This window comes from Cyprinodon tularosa, unplaced genomic scaffold (assembly GCF_016077235.1).
Source record: "Cyprinodon tularosa strain WSP-4 unplaced genomic scaffold, ASM1607723v1 ctg343, whole genome shotgun sequence".
NCBI lineage: Eukaryota > Metazoa > Chordata > Actinopteri > Cyprinodontiformes > Cyprinodontidae > Cyprinodon > Cyprinodon tularosa.
The window spans coordinates 1,261,564-1,275,518 of NW_024039056.1; the positions used below are offsets into that span (position 1 = coordinate 1,261,564).

The following is a 13,955-nucleotide window of genomic DNA, read 5'->3' on the forward strand; positions in this document are numbered from 1 at the left end:
GTCTAAACCGGATTTTTCGCGGGCAGGTGGATGACGTGAGAGGCAAACTAATGATATTGAGTTGTCTGAGCTCAAATACATAATTACAATAAGCTAGATCATTGGAAAGTGGTGTTTACTCAGAAAAAATAGTTAATATAAAGAATTTAGTGATACTAACTTAGTTTGTTTAAGTCCAAACCATTGACTGTACTTAAAAATATAATTACACTGAAAAAGGACATAAAAAAGTTCAGCTTAATTGAAATAAACAAGTAATGTCAGTAAATTAGACCTCTCTAAGTACTATGAACTCAGTTTCTTTGAGTACAAACAAAATCTGGGTTTACAGTGTAGGCTGCCTGAGCGCCGGAATATAAATTAATAGTAAATAGAGCAATGAAGTAGAAGGAAGGAAAGAGACGCATAGAAAGGCAGAAACTGCGGGGGGCATTTTATTCCAGTCTTGAAAAATGGTTCCAACTTCTCAGGACCCGCCTCTGCTCCCTCTTTATTCCAACCAAAACTGTCAACTGTGGTGTTATCTGATGGCTTCACTGGTACAGGCAGTGATGGGGGGAAAAAAAAATATACAGAAAACTCTCCATTCACAGTTAAAGCCTTTACCTTGGAAAAAAAAAATCTTGTTAGTGCCTCTCCTAAACTTGAATAGATGCCTTTTTCCCTCCACTGTTGAAAAAAGGGGTTTGAAAGGAAGACAAAAATTAAAAAAGACTGTGGAGATTAGAGTCTTCCACCCTCCCTTGTGGTTCTTTCAGAGCACTTGAACAGCCGAACAAATGCAGGAGACAGCTTGAGGCGGTGGGGGGAAACGCTGCAGGGGGGCTGCCTTCATTCTCTCCTGAGGTAGCTGCAGACAGATCATTTATAGGGCCGTTTATACGACTCTGGGATACTGTAAGCTATTTATAATGTTGCTTTCTGTGATCACAGGGTCTATCAAAAAACTCTGCTTACTTTAACTTACAAAAATAATCCATAATCCTTAAACTTTTACACATTAAATGAACACACAAGCATTGATTGATTTTTTTTAATAAACGAAAACCAGAAAAGTATGAGATTCATTTGCATTTAGTTCCCTTTATACTAATATGCTTATTTAAAAATCAATTACACTATGGATATTAGCAGGGGTTACAGGAGCTGGATAGATTTGGAATAATAATAATAAAAAACAGTGAGACATAGCAAATGTCAAGGACAGAGGAGGAAATCAGCCTGCAAGTGGGTAAAGTTCCTAATTATACATCCAGACAATCCTCAGAATGATAAAGTGGCCTAGTCAAAGTCAACCCCAACAAGCATACACCTGGATTTAAAAACCAAAAGAGGCATGATACAGGTTAAAAAAAAAACCTTTTTAGCACCTAAATACATCACAGATTTCCTATCAGTGTATCAACCCTCCGGACCACTCAGGTCTTCTGGCTCCAGTCTGCTCTGCATACCTAGAACCAGAACTAAACATGCAGAAGCAGCATTTAGTTCCTATGCTCCAATTATCTGGAACAAACTTCCAGAAAACTATAAAAGTGTGGAAAGCCTGAGTTCCTTTAAATCAAGACTAAAAACACATTTGTTTAGGATTGCCTTTGACTGTTCTAGTTAAACAGTTCAACTGAAACATCATTAGTTCAACTTTTTCCTTTTCTTTAGCCCAACTGTTTTTAATATTCTTTTTTTGTTTCTGCATTTTTTTATTTTATGTTTGTTTCCTGCTTGTTTTGATTCTGTTTTATTTTCCTATATTTTAATCATGTAAAGCACTTTGCAGTGTCTTTGTACTGAATTGTGCTATACAAATAAATTTGCCTTTCCTTTTCCATATATAGTTTTGTTGTTGTTTTCAAAAAGATTTTAGAAAGCAACATCATTTGACGAAATCATATGTTTAGTCATAATGTATGAAAAACATGCAAGGTCTGCATTAGTAGTTGAAGAAGTAGTGAAAGTAATCAGAAGTTGGCTTTTTATGCCCCTTTGTTTAAGTATATGATTGTTTTTTGTGAATTCGTTTCTATTTTTCTCTTGGGGGAATTATGTGAGGAATATGTGCATTCTGATTTACAGGATGATCAGCCTGCAGGATAAAGTTTAGCCACTAGGCGGCGTGGCTTTGTGAGCTATTGCATCCTCTGAGGCGCACAGGCGCTCCGGTTGGACCCCGAGTGAGAGCAAGTTTGAGCGCAGGAAACTCTGCAGTGTGTGATGGGCGGAGGAAGGTTGGGCCCAAAGGCACTGTGGCCAGGAAGTGGCTCGAATTACAACTTCTTGTGAGTGGAAAAGGGGGGAGTAGGGGGGAGTAACACTTTTTGGATGGAAGGAGGAGGGCGGTGTGTAAGACGTAAGAAGGAAAAAAAAAAAAAACATAGTAAACCTGACAAAAGAGTCTGAGAGGACTGCGCGAAGGCTGTCGGCACAGGACTGGAGGGAGACGCGTAAAGACGCTCTTTGCCACGGAGGGAACCGCGCTTGGATGGATTTTATGACATTCCGCATCGGACAACTATCCTCCGCTCCAGATTCAGCCTCATTCCACGTCTTTAGCGCCTGCAGACTTTTGGTTTAGTTGACAAGTGTGCAACTCGGACGCTCCGGGCATGTTTTGCGCTCTGGGAGAAACTTGGTGACGGGGAGGAAAGTTTCTGTGAGGGGAGAAAGCCACTTGGTTTTTATGCGCTGTTTTTTCTCAGGATCATATGCGTAAAGTCGGATTTCCTTGCATGGCATTGGACTGCGGCTGTAAATCTGCTTTTGGATATTTCTGATCAGTGTCGACGTCGGCTGATTGTGGGATAGTAAGCCGAGAAAAGGCAGCGCCTCGATTTCTCCTTTTTTTCTTCTTTTCTTTTTTTGCTGCACTGTGGTGCTGAAAACGTTCCTCTCAGGATTCATCTCTTGCTCACTACCTCCTTATCTCTGCATGTCAAAACAGAGATCTTCAAGATTTTAGTCCTCCCTGGTGAGTGTTTTTGTCTGTTTAGAATAAAGGCGCAAACCTCCATAAAGCATTGCATGGGGAAGAGTTCTGCAGTCATCCTCAGTTTGGGAACAAATCATTTCTGCGTTCTTGGTCTTAGTTTGCTTCTTAGACTTAACTCTAAAGAAATAGCTCTGTCCAAGTTATTATAGACATTTGGAAAAAATGCATTCTGCGCAAAATAACTTTACTTATAGCTATCCATCATGTAAAAAGTAATGGGTGAAGTTAGATAAGATTCCATATAGGGTAAAGTTTCAGTTTTTTTCGTTTCATTTAATTTTTGGAGCCAAGCAGAGGTTTAGAGAGCACTCTGCTGAGCGGATAAGTTTCTCAAACTTTCCCTTTCCACAGCATAATACTGCCACCACCATGCTGTGTTCTGGGTAAAGCGCAGAGTCAGTTTATTTCAGAAAGTGGCGCACTGCGCTGCACAACACCTTGCCTCATCATCACTTTAGAGCTCATTATAAGTGTCTTGGTTATTTATTACTTGGCTTAATTTTCCTACACGGCATTTATGGTGCCAATTACCCCATGACTGCAGTTGTTTTTTCACTGCTTGGTGCCGGAGCCCTAAATCACCGAGCAGCTCCAAATGAGCTCCCATTGTAGGGGGAAAAAAAGCCAACTGATTTGAATTTCAATGAGAATTCAAGCAGTGCCAAGATGTGTCGTTCAGAGCCTGAGGAGTAAAATAAAAGCAGTGCTCATATGTGAGGCAAAAGTTCTTGTTTGCTGCGTCAAAATCCAAACTATGAGCTATGCAATGAGTGCATTTGTCAAACAGTGCGCGCTCAGCTGTTTTTTTTTTTTATTATTATTCGATGATTTCGTTGCTGTCGGGTTTAGTTTTTTACACAGAGTTGCAAAATATATGTATTTTAATTTAGCTCGAGGAAAAAATTCGCTTTTACCAATGGGTTTTGAAGCAATAATGTGTAATTACAGCAATCAAACAAAAAATATGCATGCTTTTCACTAAGCTTGTGCATAAATCCAAATGTGCATCATTGACATCAGTTGTCTGAAAAAAAAATATGCAACCACTTTTGGCATTTACTTAATCGTATTTAGTTACTTTAACACAATTGTTTTATGTACTACCCTGCCAACATGAAACAATTGTGTTAAAGTAACTAAATATGATTAAGTAAATGCAAAGTATTCAGTGTATATCCGCTGTTTAGGTATCTTACTTTGTCTTAAACAGACTGCTAAAGGTATTCAGCTGAATTCTCTTTTTTTTCCTAGGTGAAACCTATGTATCTTACTTGATTTAACTTATTTATTTTATTTTAAATGCAGATTTCTAATATTTATTCATATTTAAATCACCTCTTCATATTTTATTCATGCTATCCCAATAAGATTTTAATTTATTTCTATCAGACCCATTGATTAGCTTGATAAATGAAGTATGACTAAATACATATATATTAGGCATTTTAGATGAGGTACTTTCACTGCTTCCAGGGCTTCTATAACCTCTTATATCAAATTGTTTAACTGGACTTTTTGTTCTTAAATTAGGTCTTGTTTAAATACCAAAAAATTGCACTGCAGTTCTTAGTTTTGAAGAATCTGTATCTAATCTGAATCTTAATTCAGTCCAGATTTGACAGGACTAGATGTTACTGATTTGTAAATAGAGCTATTTAATGGTCGATAAATCCCTGGTAAAAGTTTATGCTCAACTTTTCAAATTTTGAATTTTGTCATATAAAAAGTTTTTTTGTTTACAGATTAAGTTTGCATATGGGTTTTTAAATCAGTGCTCTTTTAAATCCAGAATCCGAAGTCTTTGGGGGTGAAACCAGCCGATTAGTCCAGCTGGAGCAGAGGGAGTGCAGGAAAGCGTGACTTTAGCAAACCTCCAGAGACACTTAAACCGCGCTTCAACCGCAGATGTTTGGTTAAACAGGCTGATACGTGGGTCCCAATATTGAAATACTGCATTTCAGTTAAAGATGAGTCAGCCTGAGAATCAAGTCGAGGGAATAATATTAAAAAACAATTAAGGGCATCAGGGTTAGGTGTCTGTTGCTCATGAAAGAAAAAGTTGAGAAGGTGAAGGCTCTGCTACACCTTATCAGTTCTATGTCCGAGTTAGAAGAGGAAAAAAGATGATAAGCAAGCTGAAATGCAACAGGTTTAAGCTTTTTTTATTTTAGATTTAGGTATTTATGTGAAATTGAATAAACTTTGTTGATTTTGATCTTTAAAATGCAGCGGCTTTGGGACTTGGAGAGACGGCAAACAGGTTTGACTTCTCAACACACAGTGCTATGGCTCTTACAATATATTCTCAATCCATACCATCACAGATCAGCTGTAGAGACGCATTGCGGTTGCGCCGCCTCACAGCTTTGGTATGTCTGTGGTGTGGCTTGTTCGACAGCATTTCAGTTTTTTTTTTTCTCATTTGCCTGAGCAAAAATAAAATCATTGTGAACGTAGAGTAGTTCCTGCATAACCAATAAAATCAAATGTTTCAGCTGAAATGTCCCCTCCAAAAACTAATTTCTCCCTCTCTTTTCTTTCCCCTCCCAGTTCAGGTGACTGATTTCCACAGAGTGAAAGCCTGAACACCACTGCAGCAGTTGATGGTTGGGTGGACCCCCCCAGATGGGATCAGTGTCCAGGGGGAGGTGTTGGAGAAGGGGGATATGGGGAGCCCTTTCCCCCTCTGACGGGATGGCCTTGTGGGTCTGGCTGCTGGCGGCCGTCTTGCTGACCCTGCTGACGGTCAGCGTGGCCAGGCCGCCCCTCACAGCCACCAGGGAGGTGGAGACCAAGGCAGAACCTGAAGGTGAGAAGCATGGGAGAAGAAACAGGGGAGTCATTGGGGACAAACAAAAATGTAGTTATAGAGGAGCGTCTTACATGTCTCTAGATTAATTGCAATTATTTCTTTTAATGAATATTACCATTTTGACTTACAAAATGAGTCATTATTAATTTATTTCAAGGTTTCAATAAGATTAGGGGAAAGCACTGCTGGTCAGCTGGCTGAAAGAAGATATACCTACACAGGATTATTTCTGTTTTCTCTGACTTGCTCAGAAAAATTACATTCTTAACACAATTTGACTCAAAGCAGTGACCCTAAACCTAAACACCTCGGGGTAAAGGTTTGTTTGACAGAAAGAAAGGACGACATTGCCTTCTGGCTAAGAAGTATGAGGGTATGGGCTGAAAAGTAAAGGGTGAAAAGGTGTACAAATACAAATGTCTGTTGATGCAAAATGTGTTTGTAAGTTAGAGTCCTGCAAGTTGTAAAAAAGTTCACACACAGTTTAAGGGTGATTTTAATTAAACAAACAAAAGGGGAATGATTTACTTCAGAGTAATGAGGTGTTGTTTTCCACACTGGGGGGTGAATGATTCACACTTTTTTTTGTTTTCCCTTGCTGGTGTTTCTTTTGGTCCTTGGTGGGATTGAGTGTTAAAGCCAGGTTTGTGACCCGCTGTGTGTGTTGGAGAGAGCGAGGGTGGGACTGTGTTTATCCTGGCATCTCTTTATTAAACCTTCCTGCCTGAAAAGAGGAACAAGGGGTGAGGAGGAAAAAGAGAAAGTCACATTTGAACGGGGAAAGTTTCAAAGTTGTTTTTTCTTAATCCAAAAAGGTTCCTGAAACTCTTGTTTCAGAAATTTTTAGTGTCGTTTTTTATTTGTATTTTTAGTCATAGCTCAGTCTGATTAGAGACAAGTTAATTTGTTTAGGTGATAGACGATGAACCACATTCCTAAGCTCTTTGTTCGCAGGCTTTCATCATCATGCTAATTTTAAGTTAGGCCAAATAGAGAGTGTCGCGTTTTAAACCACAACATCTTCTCCCACACACACACACATTCACACAGACTGTACCTATTCCTGGCCTTTGCCCTGAAGGTCAGGGTATCCCTCTTGTCCACCTTGATAATAGGCTGCCTGAAATCCTGTCTCCTGTTGTTATTGTTGTTCTATCCCAGACTGGTTGGCTCCATGCTGGTGAGTTTTGAGCCCCCACATGGCTTGAAAGCTACGCTAACTTGGTCACAGAGAGGAAGGAGCGAGCTCTCCAGAGTTACACAATCCTCTAGGAAAGTTCTAAGAGGATTTGTGCATATTTGACTTCTCTATCTGTTGGAAAGCTTGCAAAGAGCTGGTCGCTGGAAAAGTCATGTGACAGGAGATTAGGAGAGTTAGACACATGATGAGGTGTACAACACTTTGAACCTTTTCTCACTTGTTTTGATTTAACCACAAATTTGAAGTTTGTTTCTTTGTGATTTTATGCGATTACTCTACAGAAAGCAGTGCATTACTTTGATGTAATTATGCTGCATGTTGCACCTAATGTTATCCCCTACTTTGCTGCTTATATATAGACTGCAGGTCCATTCTTCTTTGGAAAAAAGCTCAAGCGTAGTAATTGGTAGATCTATGCTGTAAAGAATATCTGAATATCTTCCCTTTAATACTGGTTCAATATTGCAGGATCTTCTAAGAGGTTTTCTTCAGTTATTGTCCCATATTCAGCTCCTTCTATTGCTTCACCATAAAAGTATCTCCAGATACTAAATTAGAAACTGAGTGACTTCTGAGGGAAATTTGTTGGACTGGGTTTAGAAAAAAAAACTTGGTGTTTGGATGAAACAAAAAATGTTTTTAAACATGAAAAAGTTTTTCCACTTTACCACCATGCGATATTGTGTGTTTTTTTGGTACATAAAATCCCCCCAAAAAGTAAGATGACTGTTTTTGATAATTTGACTAAATTAGAAAAGTTCAAGGATTGAGATTCCTTTCACAGAGCGCTGCACAATCTTATCTAAGTCAGTGTTTTCTGTTCAGCTTGGACAGTTTTACGTGATTTGAGTGTGATTGAATCAGTATGTTGATTTATTTGTAGTAAACAGATGTTGGAGACACAGAATATCAGGTCCTGGTTTCTCTGTCGCAGCAACAATTCCTTTAGAGATGTTTAGTATTTCCAGCAGCTCCACCCCTGGCCGCCCAGCGGCTCGGGTCACATCGTCGTCTGTGTGTGGAGGAGCACAGCTTGCTGGAGATGATTCAGATTGCATATCAGTGTTGTCTCCTTTGAGCCCACGCCTGCACCTCCGGTGGCCCTGCTAGTTTGTTTACCTGTAGTCGCTGTAACAGAAGAAGTGGAGCAAAGCGCGCTGGTTACAGCCTCCACAACAGGCCTATTGTTGATGCTGCAGCAGCTTCAGTATCTATGGAAGTGTTTACATCGTCCAGGAGCTCTATGTTTGCGCAGCGATAAAAATACACTGACAGAGCTGAATAACAATGGAGGCTAATCTGAAAGGTGTGTGTCTTTGACATTGAGTCCCTTTTTGTATTTCATGTGGAACGACCATAGCACCAGGCTGCCTGGAATGAGAGCAGCTGACTGAAGTCAGCTCATAGTTTGGCTTTGCGTTCCTGAAGCTGCTGCCAAACTCTGTTCCTAAAAAAAAAAACATTCTGATCAGCAGAGCGGCAGGTTTTTCCAAAATACTAAAGTAGTTTAATAAATATCGTCTGCACATGGGGGAAGAGTTTTAGCATTAGGCACTGAAAAAAGATGAGTTTCAAGGTTGATATCCGGCAGGAGGTTTTGATGTTTCTTGGCATATCTGCGCTACCTGATATTCTGCGGTACAAAAAAACAAAGCACATAAAAAAAGAAATACCGCTGTAAATGTGTTCCTATGTTAGACTGGACGGTGATATGGGCTTACCTATCTACAACACCCTGGTATTTACACAGTAGGAGTGCAGTTGTAAATGCATAAAAATGTCAGCTGGCCAGTTAATGACATGAGGTGTGTGTCTGGAGTGCGTAGCTTTGACAGTGGAACTGAACGGCATAAACACAGTATGTCAGCGACCAACAGGATTCGGGGCGGGGGCTTTTGGACTGAAAGCACAGCTTTCACACGAGGACTTTTATTAACTTGCCGTTGGATGGTGTTAATCATGCAAGTCCAAGTATGTTGTTTGCTTTGGCTTGACGCTGCACTGTCCTGCCTCACACTGGTCTGATAAGAAGCCTGAAAAAGGTGCTGCCTGTGTCAACTTGGGCCGTTCGGTCCGCACATGGGAATGGATATTAACATGGTCAGGTGTCAGACGGAGAAAGGAGATCGGTGCTAGATGAAATGAAAAAGTACACATAGATAAGAATTTTCTAACTGCACCTATCCAAACCTTGACATTAATGTGGATCCATTATCCTTTTAAACAGACTGTGTTACAATGCATACTGACGTCAAACGTATTATCTTCCTTTAAACGCCTCATTACCAGAAACATTTTCATTTGGCTCAAAGCAGTGCTTAACTTTAAATTGTATCAAGTACAATTATTTGCCTTTATGTATTATTAATGTAAAGCTCATCGATATTGAATGGAGCTCAGTTAGATTTAGGTCTGAACTAAACAAACGGTTTTATAGGAGCTTCTGTTGCAAGTTTAGGATTGTTTTCTAGCCTCTGCCCTCGTCTAGTTGTTTTTTTTCAGCCTGCATCATTTCTACAATAATTATTCTCTGATGAACTCCATTTATCTTCCCTTTACCACCATATCTTACCTAATGTTCAGTTTGATGTGCTTCTTAATTATTTTAATATGATTTCACAAAACAAACTTACTGTTTTCTCCATCAATATCACATCCATGTGTTTAGCATTTAAAGCAAAGTATTCCTCCGAGTGTCGTTGATGTTTCAACTGTGTATCTGTAAACACAGGTTTAATCAGGCTATTTTGTCAAGACTATTTATTTTGTTAATGCTTTAGCTTAATAGAGCATTTTTATTGAAAAAAAATAAAGTCTTTGTAGGGTTGATATTTATAAAATCAGCTAAGGAAAAATCCACCTAACAAGTCCATGCTGGTTTGTAGTGGAATGACAGATAGCAAGCCTGACATGGAATTGGCTGAGCTCTGCTGTAAACGGGTTGTTGCCAGGCAGAGTGGTGCGAATACGGATGAGGAGAGGGTCGCCTGAAAATATCACACCTGATGGAAACGTGTTGGAAAAGGGACACTAAAATGAGTTTTATAAATAAGATGCGTAGGCAGAACACAGATGAAGGTGGCGAGGCGGGGTAAAGCTGTTGGATGGAAATCGAGACAAAGTCTGTTTCTAGAAGAGCAGTAAAAAGTTTCCTGGTGCTTTTCAAATTTTTCATCTCATCTGAGTTTGTTCCATCGTTGTTCATGTCTGCTTTTTTAATGTCAGCGGTTCCCATGGACAATCGGGTATGTTAGAGACGTGTCAACAGGTTAGGGAAGGGTCAGAGTTAGGTCAACTGGGTCACTGGTGGGAGTGGGATGTGGGGGTGAGGATGTGTGGGAAGAGGGAGGGCAGAATAAGAGAAGGGTGGGTTGATGGAGGGAGACAGATGCACACAGCGGAGATAAGAAGAGGATGACAACAAAACCAACACCTGCATGCTTTCTTTAACGAGATACACCATTTGGAGAGGTTTCCTTCCACTTCTTTTAACAGGAGGGTTTGCAATTCCAGGTGTTTCTTTGTTATGTCAGGATCCTCTCGAATTTGTCCGTACCCGCATCCCAGCAGTAATTTATTTAGTAAAGCTAATAAAAAGGGAAAATCTTGCAGCAGCTGTGAAGCAAAAGCAGAGGCTTGTGGAAATGTCGTAAAAAGGTAGTGAAGACAGCTCCCCATCAATCAGCCTGACCCTCCTCCTATCAGACCACACATTCAGAAAAGGGAGGGGTTAATTATTTCCGCTTTAGTAGCAACAAAGACAATACTGAAACTGTACCTGCCTCTTTGCCTGTGGGGGTGGGTGGGGGGCTGTTTTGAAGTCTGCACACATGTCTCAACTGCTGACTTGTTACTTGATGACTTTCCCATCCTTTCAGGGCCGATGTGTGTTTGTGTTTATTGTTTTTATACGACTAACACAGAAAACATGTATTATAACTGTGGTGGAGGTGTTGTTGAAAAGCTACACTGAGGTATGGAAAAAACTAGGAGTTCCTTTGCTTCTATAATTACACCTATCAGACCCCAAAACTCTCCTCATTAGCCATCATCACTCCTCTTTTATACGTTTTTCCATTGCTGTTTTTTTTTTCTGTCCCCAATCATTTAAATCGGGCTTATTTTCTGAAATATTTACACAGAGCATCTGGAAACTGATGCATTTCATTTGAGAGGAAAATTTCTATTTCTTCCTGTTTTGTTCAGAGTGTCTTGCAAAAAGTATTTCCATCTGTTGAATGGGGACGAACGAACATGTTTGTACCCAAAAATAATACCACATGGCTTTGCCTCAGAAAACAACAACTATCAGTCCTCAATTACTGTTTTTACTGAATTTACTGCAGATATATTGCACATCCCTCTCCTTTAACTTTTTTGTATTTTTTTTTTAAGCTGCATCCACAAATTTTAACTTTTTTTTTTTTGGACAGAAACAAAATACTATGTGATTGTAAAGCTGCATGAAAATGTGCATGCTTTTCATAATTTTTACTTTGCTTATCACCTAAACTGAGAAGGTAACAAAGAATTGAACAGAGGAGTCACTCATAGAGCCATAACAGAGCTGCAGAGACCCACAGATGTGAGAGACACTTTTGACAATACATGTACGGTAGTTTTATTCTTAGGTGATGACTGTAGGCAGTTAGTTGCTCAGATTTTATTGACGGCTGCTAAATTCTGGTTAGATCTTATTTGCACATATTGTTTGCTACTGTTTTTAAAACTTTTCCTTCCCCGTCACAGTTAAACACTGCTTTGTAGGGATGCACGATATTGGGATTTTGGCCGATATCCGATATGCCGATATTTTAAAACTCATGTAGCCGATAACCGATATCGATACTGATGTTAAAGCTGGACAAAAATAAGTAGTCATTGAAAACAGCAGTTTTGTTATCCATTTCTGACACTTTGAAAAATAATATACTCAAATATATTTTCATTTGCTGATATCAAATAGATTTTTAAAAACGCGGTATCGATCTATTTTACTTTCAAAATCTCGTGAAATTTCATCGTTCTGGTACAAACTCTCGTGATATTTTGCAAATTCTTGTGAGATTTTGTTAGTAAAATACATCGGTACCGCGTCAATATATCAACATATAAAAATATGGCAAAATTTCGTGAATTTTTGGGGGATTTCGTAGCATAACGATGACATATAGCAATATTTCATTAGTAAAAGAGATTGATATGGTGTTTTTAAATGGCAATATATCAGCAAATGAAGATATTGTGATATTTTAATGTATCAATATTTTTTCCCTCGTCTTTAGAAGTTTTTAAGTCTGTAAAAAAGAAGTTTTTGAGGAAGAAGAAGAAGTAGTATTTTTTTTTTTTTTAGACTTTAGAAACTCAGAAGCTGATCAAATATTGGGTTAAATATCGGTGGGGTGGCCGATGTCCGATATTAATTTTTAAGGCCGATACAGGCCGATACCGATAGGGGGGCGATTATATTGTGCATCCCTACTGCTTTGTGTTGATTATTGCATTAAAACAGAAATAAAAAGCAGTTTTAACATAGCAAAGTTGGAAAAAGTTCACATTAACATGGGACTGTAAGTACAACATGTTTTAAACTGTAGTGAAAACATTTAGAAGGGTTGAATGTGTGTTTGTAAAATAAAATGAAATGTCTCAGATTCTGGGATTTCGATCCTCCTCCTTGGACTGGAAATGCTCCTTATTCCGAACTTGTTAGCTTGTTGTTCACTAGCTGGCAGAATTGGCTCTCCTCCTAGAAATGTCAATTTTATTGCTCTTGGGGATCCAGTGTATTTCTTGCTCTCTGGCTGAGCTTTACACATCCTGTGCTGGGATATAGATCTTCCATGGCCAAGAAACTATAAAGTAGAGTGAAGATGAGTCTGAGGGAGGAAACAGAGGGGTTGGCCAGGTCAGACGTTTTGTAGCCTGAATACGCATTGGAAATTAGAAAAAAAGCCAAAGAAGATTTCTCTCCCATCTTCCCATATCCCCTGCCTGGCAAGTGCTTCTGCCCTGGGCCCTTTTGCTGCTTTCCTCTCTGGCTTGCAGTTTGGCTTGAATTCTATTACCTGTGCTGCTTGTACTTGCTTAAATACACTGGTTTACCTGACATTTACACTGATGGGGCTTGGAAATTTGACCCGGATGTGTGAACATACTGATAACTAATGCTCACCTGCTCACTGCAGATAATAGTTGTTAAGATCTTCTCCACACTTGCTGCTCCAGTAAATATTGCATGCACTAAATCTGTACACCAATCAGAGATAAACTGATAACAGATCTGGGATTCCATGGGAAGTAATTCAAATGACCGACTGGGAGTTGGTGGTTATATTCTGGTTTTATGGTTAAAAAGCAGATCTTTTTCTTTCCTCAATTCTCCTCTTGCATAGATTGATTTAAATGGTGTGTGGTGTTTAATCTCCTAAACTCTGGCTTCTTTCTTCCTCTCCCATCTTGTTGTTCCTCCTTTTTTGCACCCTTTCTCTGCCTCAATCTTTTTCTATCCCTCCCAACTTCCTCCTCAAACTCTTTCCACATTTGCTCTGCAGAGGCATCGAACAAATACCAAATTTTTAAGCCCACGGTGTGCTCAGTGCAACCGGGCGAGTTGCTGAAGCTCAGTTGTCCTCTGCCGGTGACGGAGACCATCACTTGGACCAAAGATGGCAGCTCTCTGGGCCTCAACAACCGCACGCTGATTGAACATGAGGTGCTGCAGATCCGTGATGCCTCGCCCAGGGACTCGGGCCTGTATGCTTGCACTAGTGTGGGCAAAGACACGGTCTGCTTCATAGTCAATGTCACAGGTGAGTCAGGGAGACAGTTCAGGATAAGGCAGAGCAGGACAGACAGATTGGAGTTGGATGGGTGGGTAGAGTATGGTTTAATTCAGAAAGTGGCCATGGAAATCATTTTATTTGGACAAAGAGGATTTTGTCTTTCTGAACAGA

General features: G+C 39.7%; 1 protein-coding gene across 4 annotated transcripts in view; it reads left to right on the forward strand.

Moving 5' to 3' along the window:
* Window positions 1-2,369: 2,369 nt before the first annotated feature.
* fgfr2 (fibroblast growth factor receptor 2) overlaps window positions 2,370-13,955 on the forward strand; it is a 54,461-nt gene continuing 42,875 nt past the window's right edge. For 2 of the 4 annotated variants that reach the window (XM_038294720.1, XM_038294714.1), the window contains exons 1-3: window positions 2,370-2,965; window positions 5,537-5,795; window positions 13,554-13,811. In XM_038294720.1, coding sequence (XP_038150648.1) covers window positions 5,612-5,795; window positions 13,554-13,811 — 442 coding nt within the window. In that variant the 5' untranslated portion in view covers window positions 2,370-2,965; window positions 5,537-5,611. The remainder of the gene's footprint in view (window positions 2,966-5,536; window positions 5,796-13,553; window positions 13,812-13,955) is intronic. The other 2 variants (XM_038294713.1, XM_038294719.1) reach the window with 2 other exon arrangements.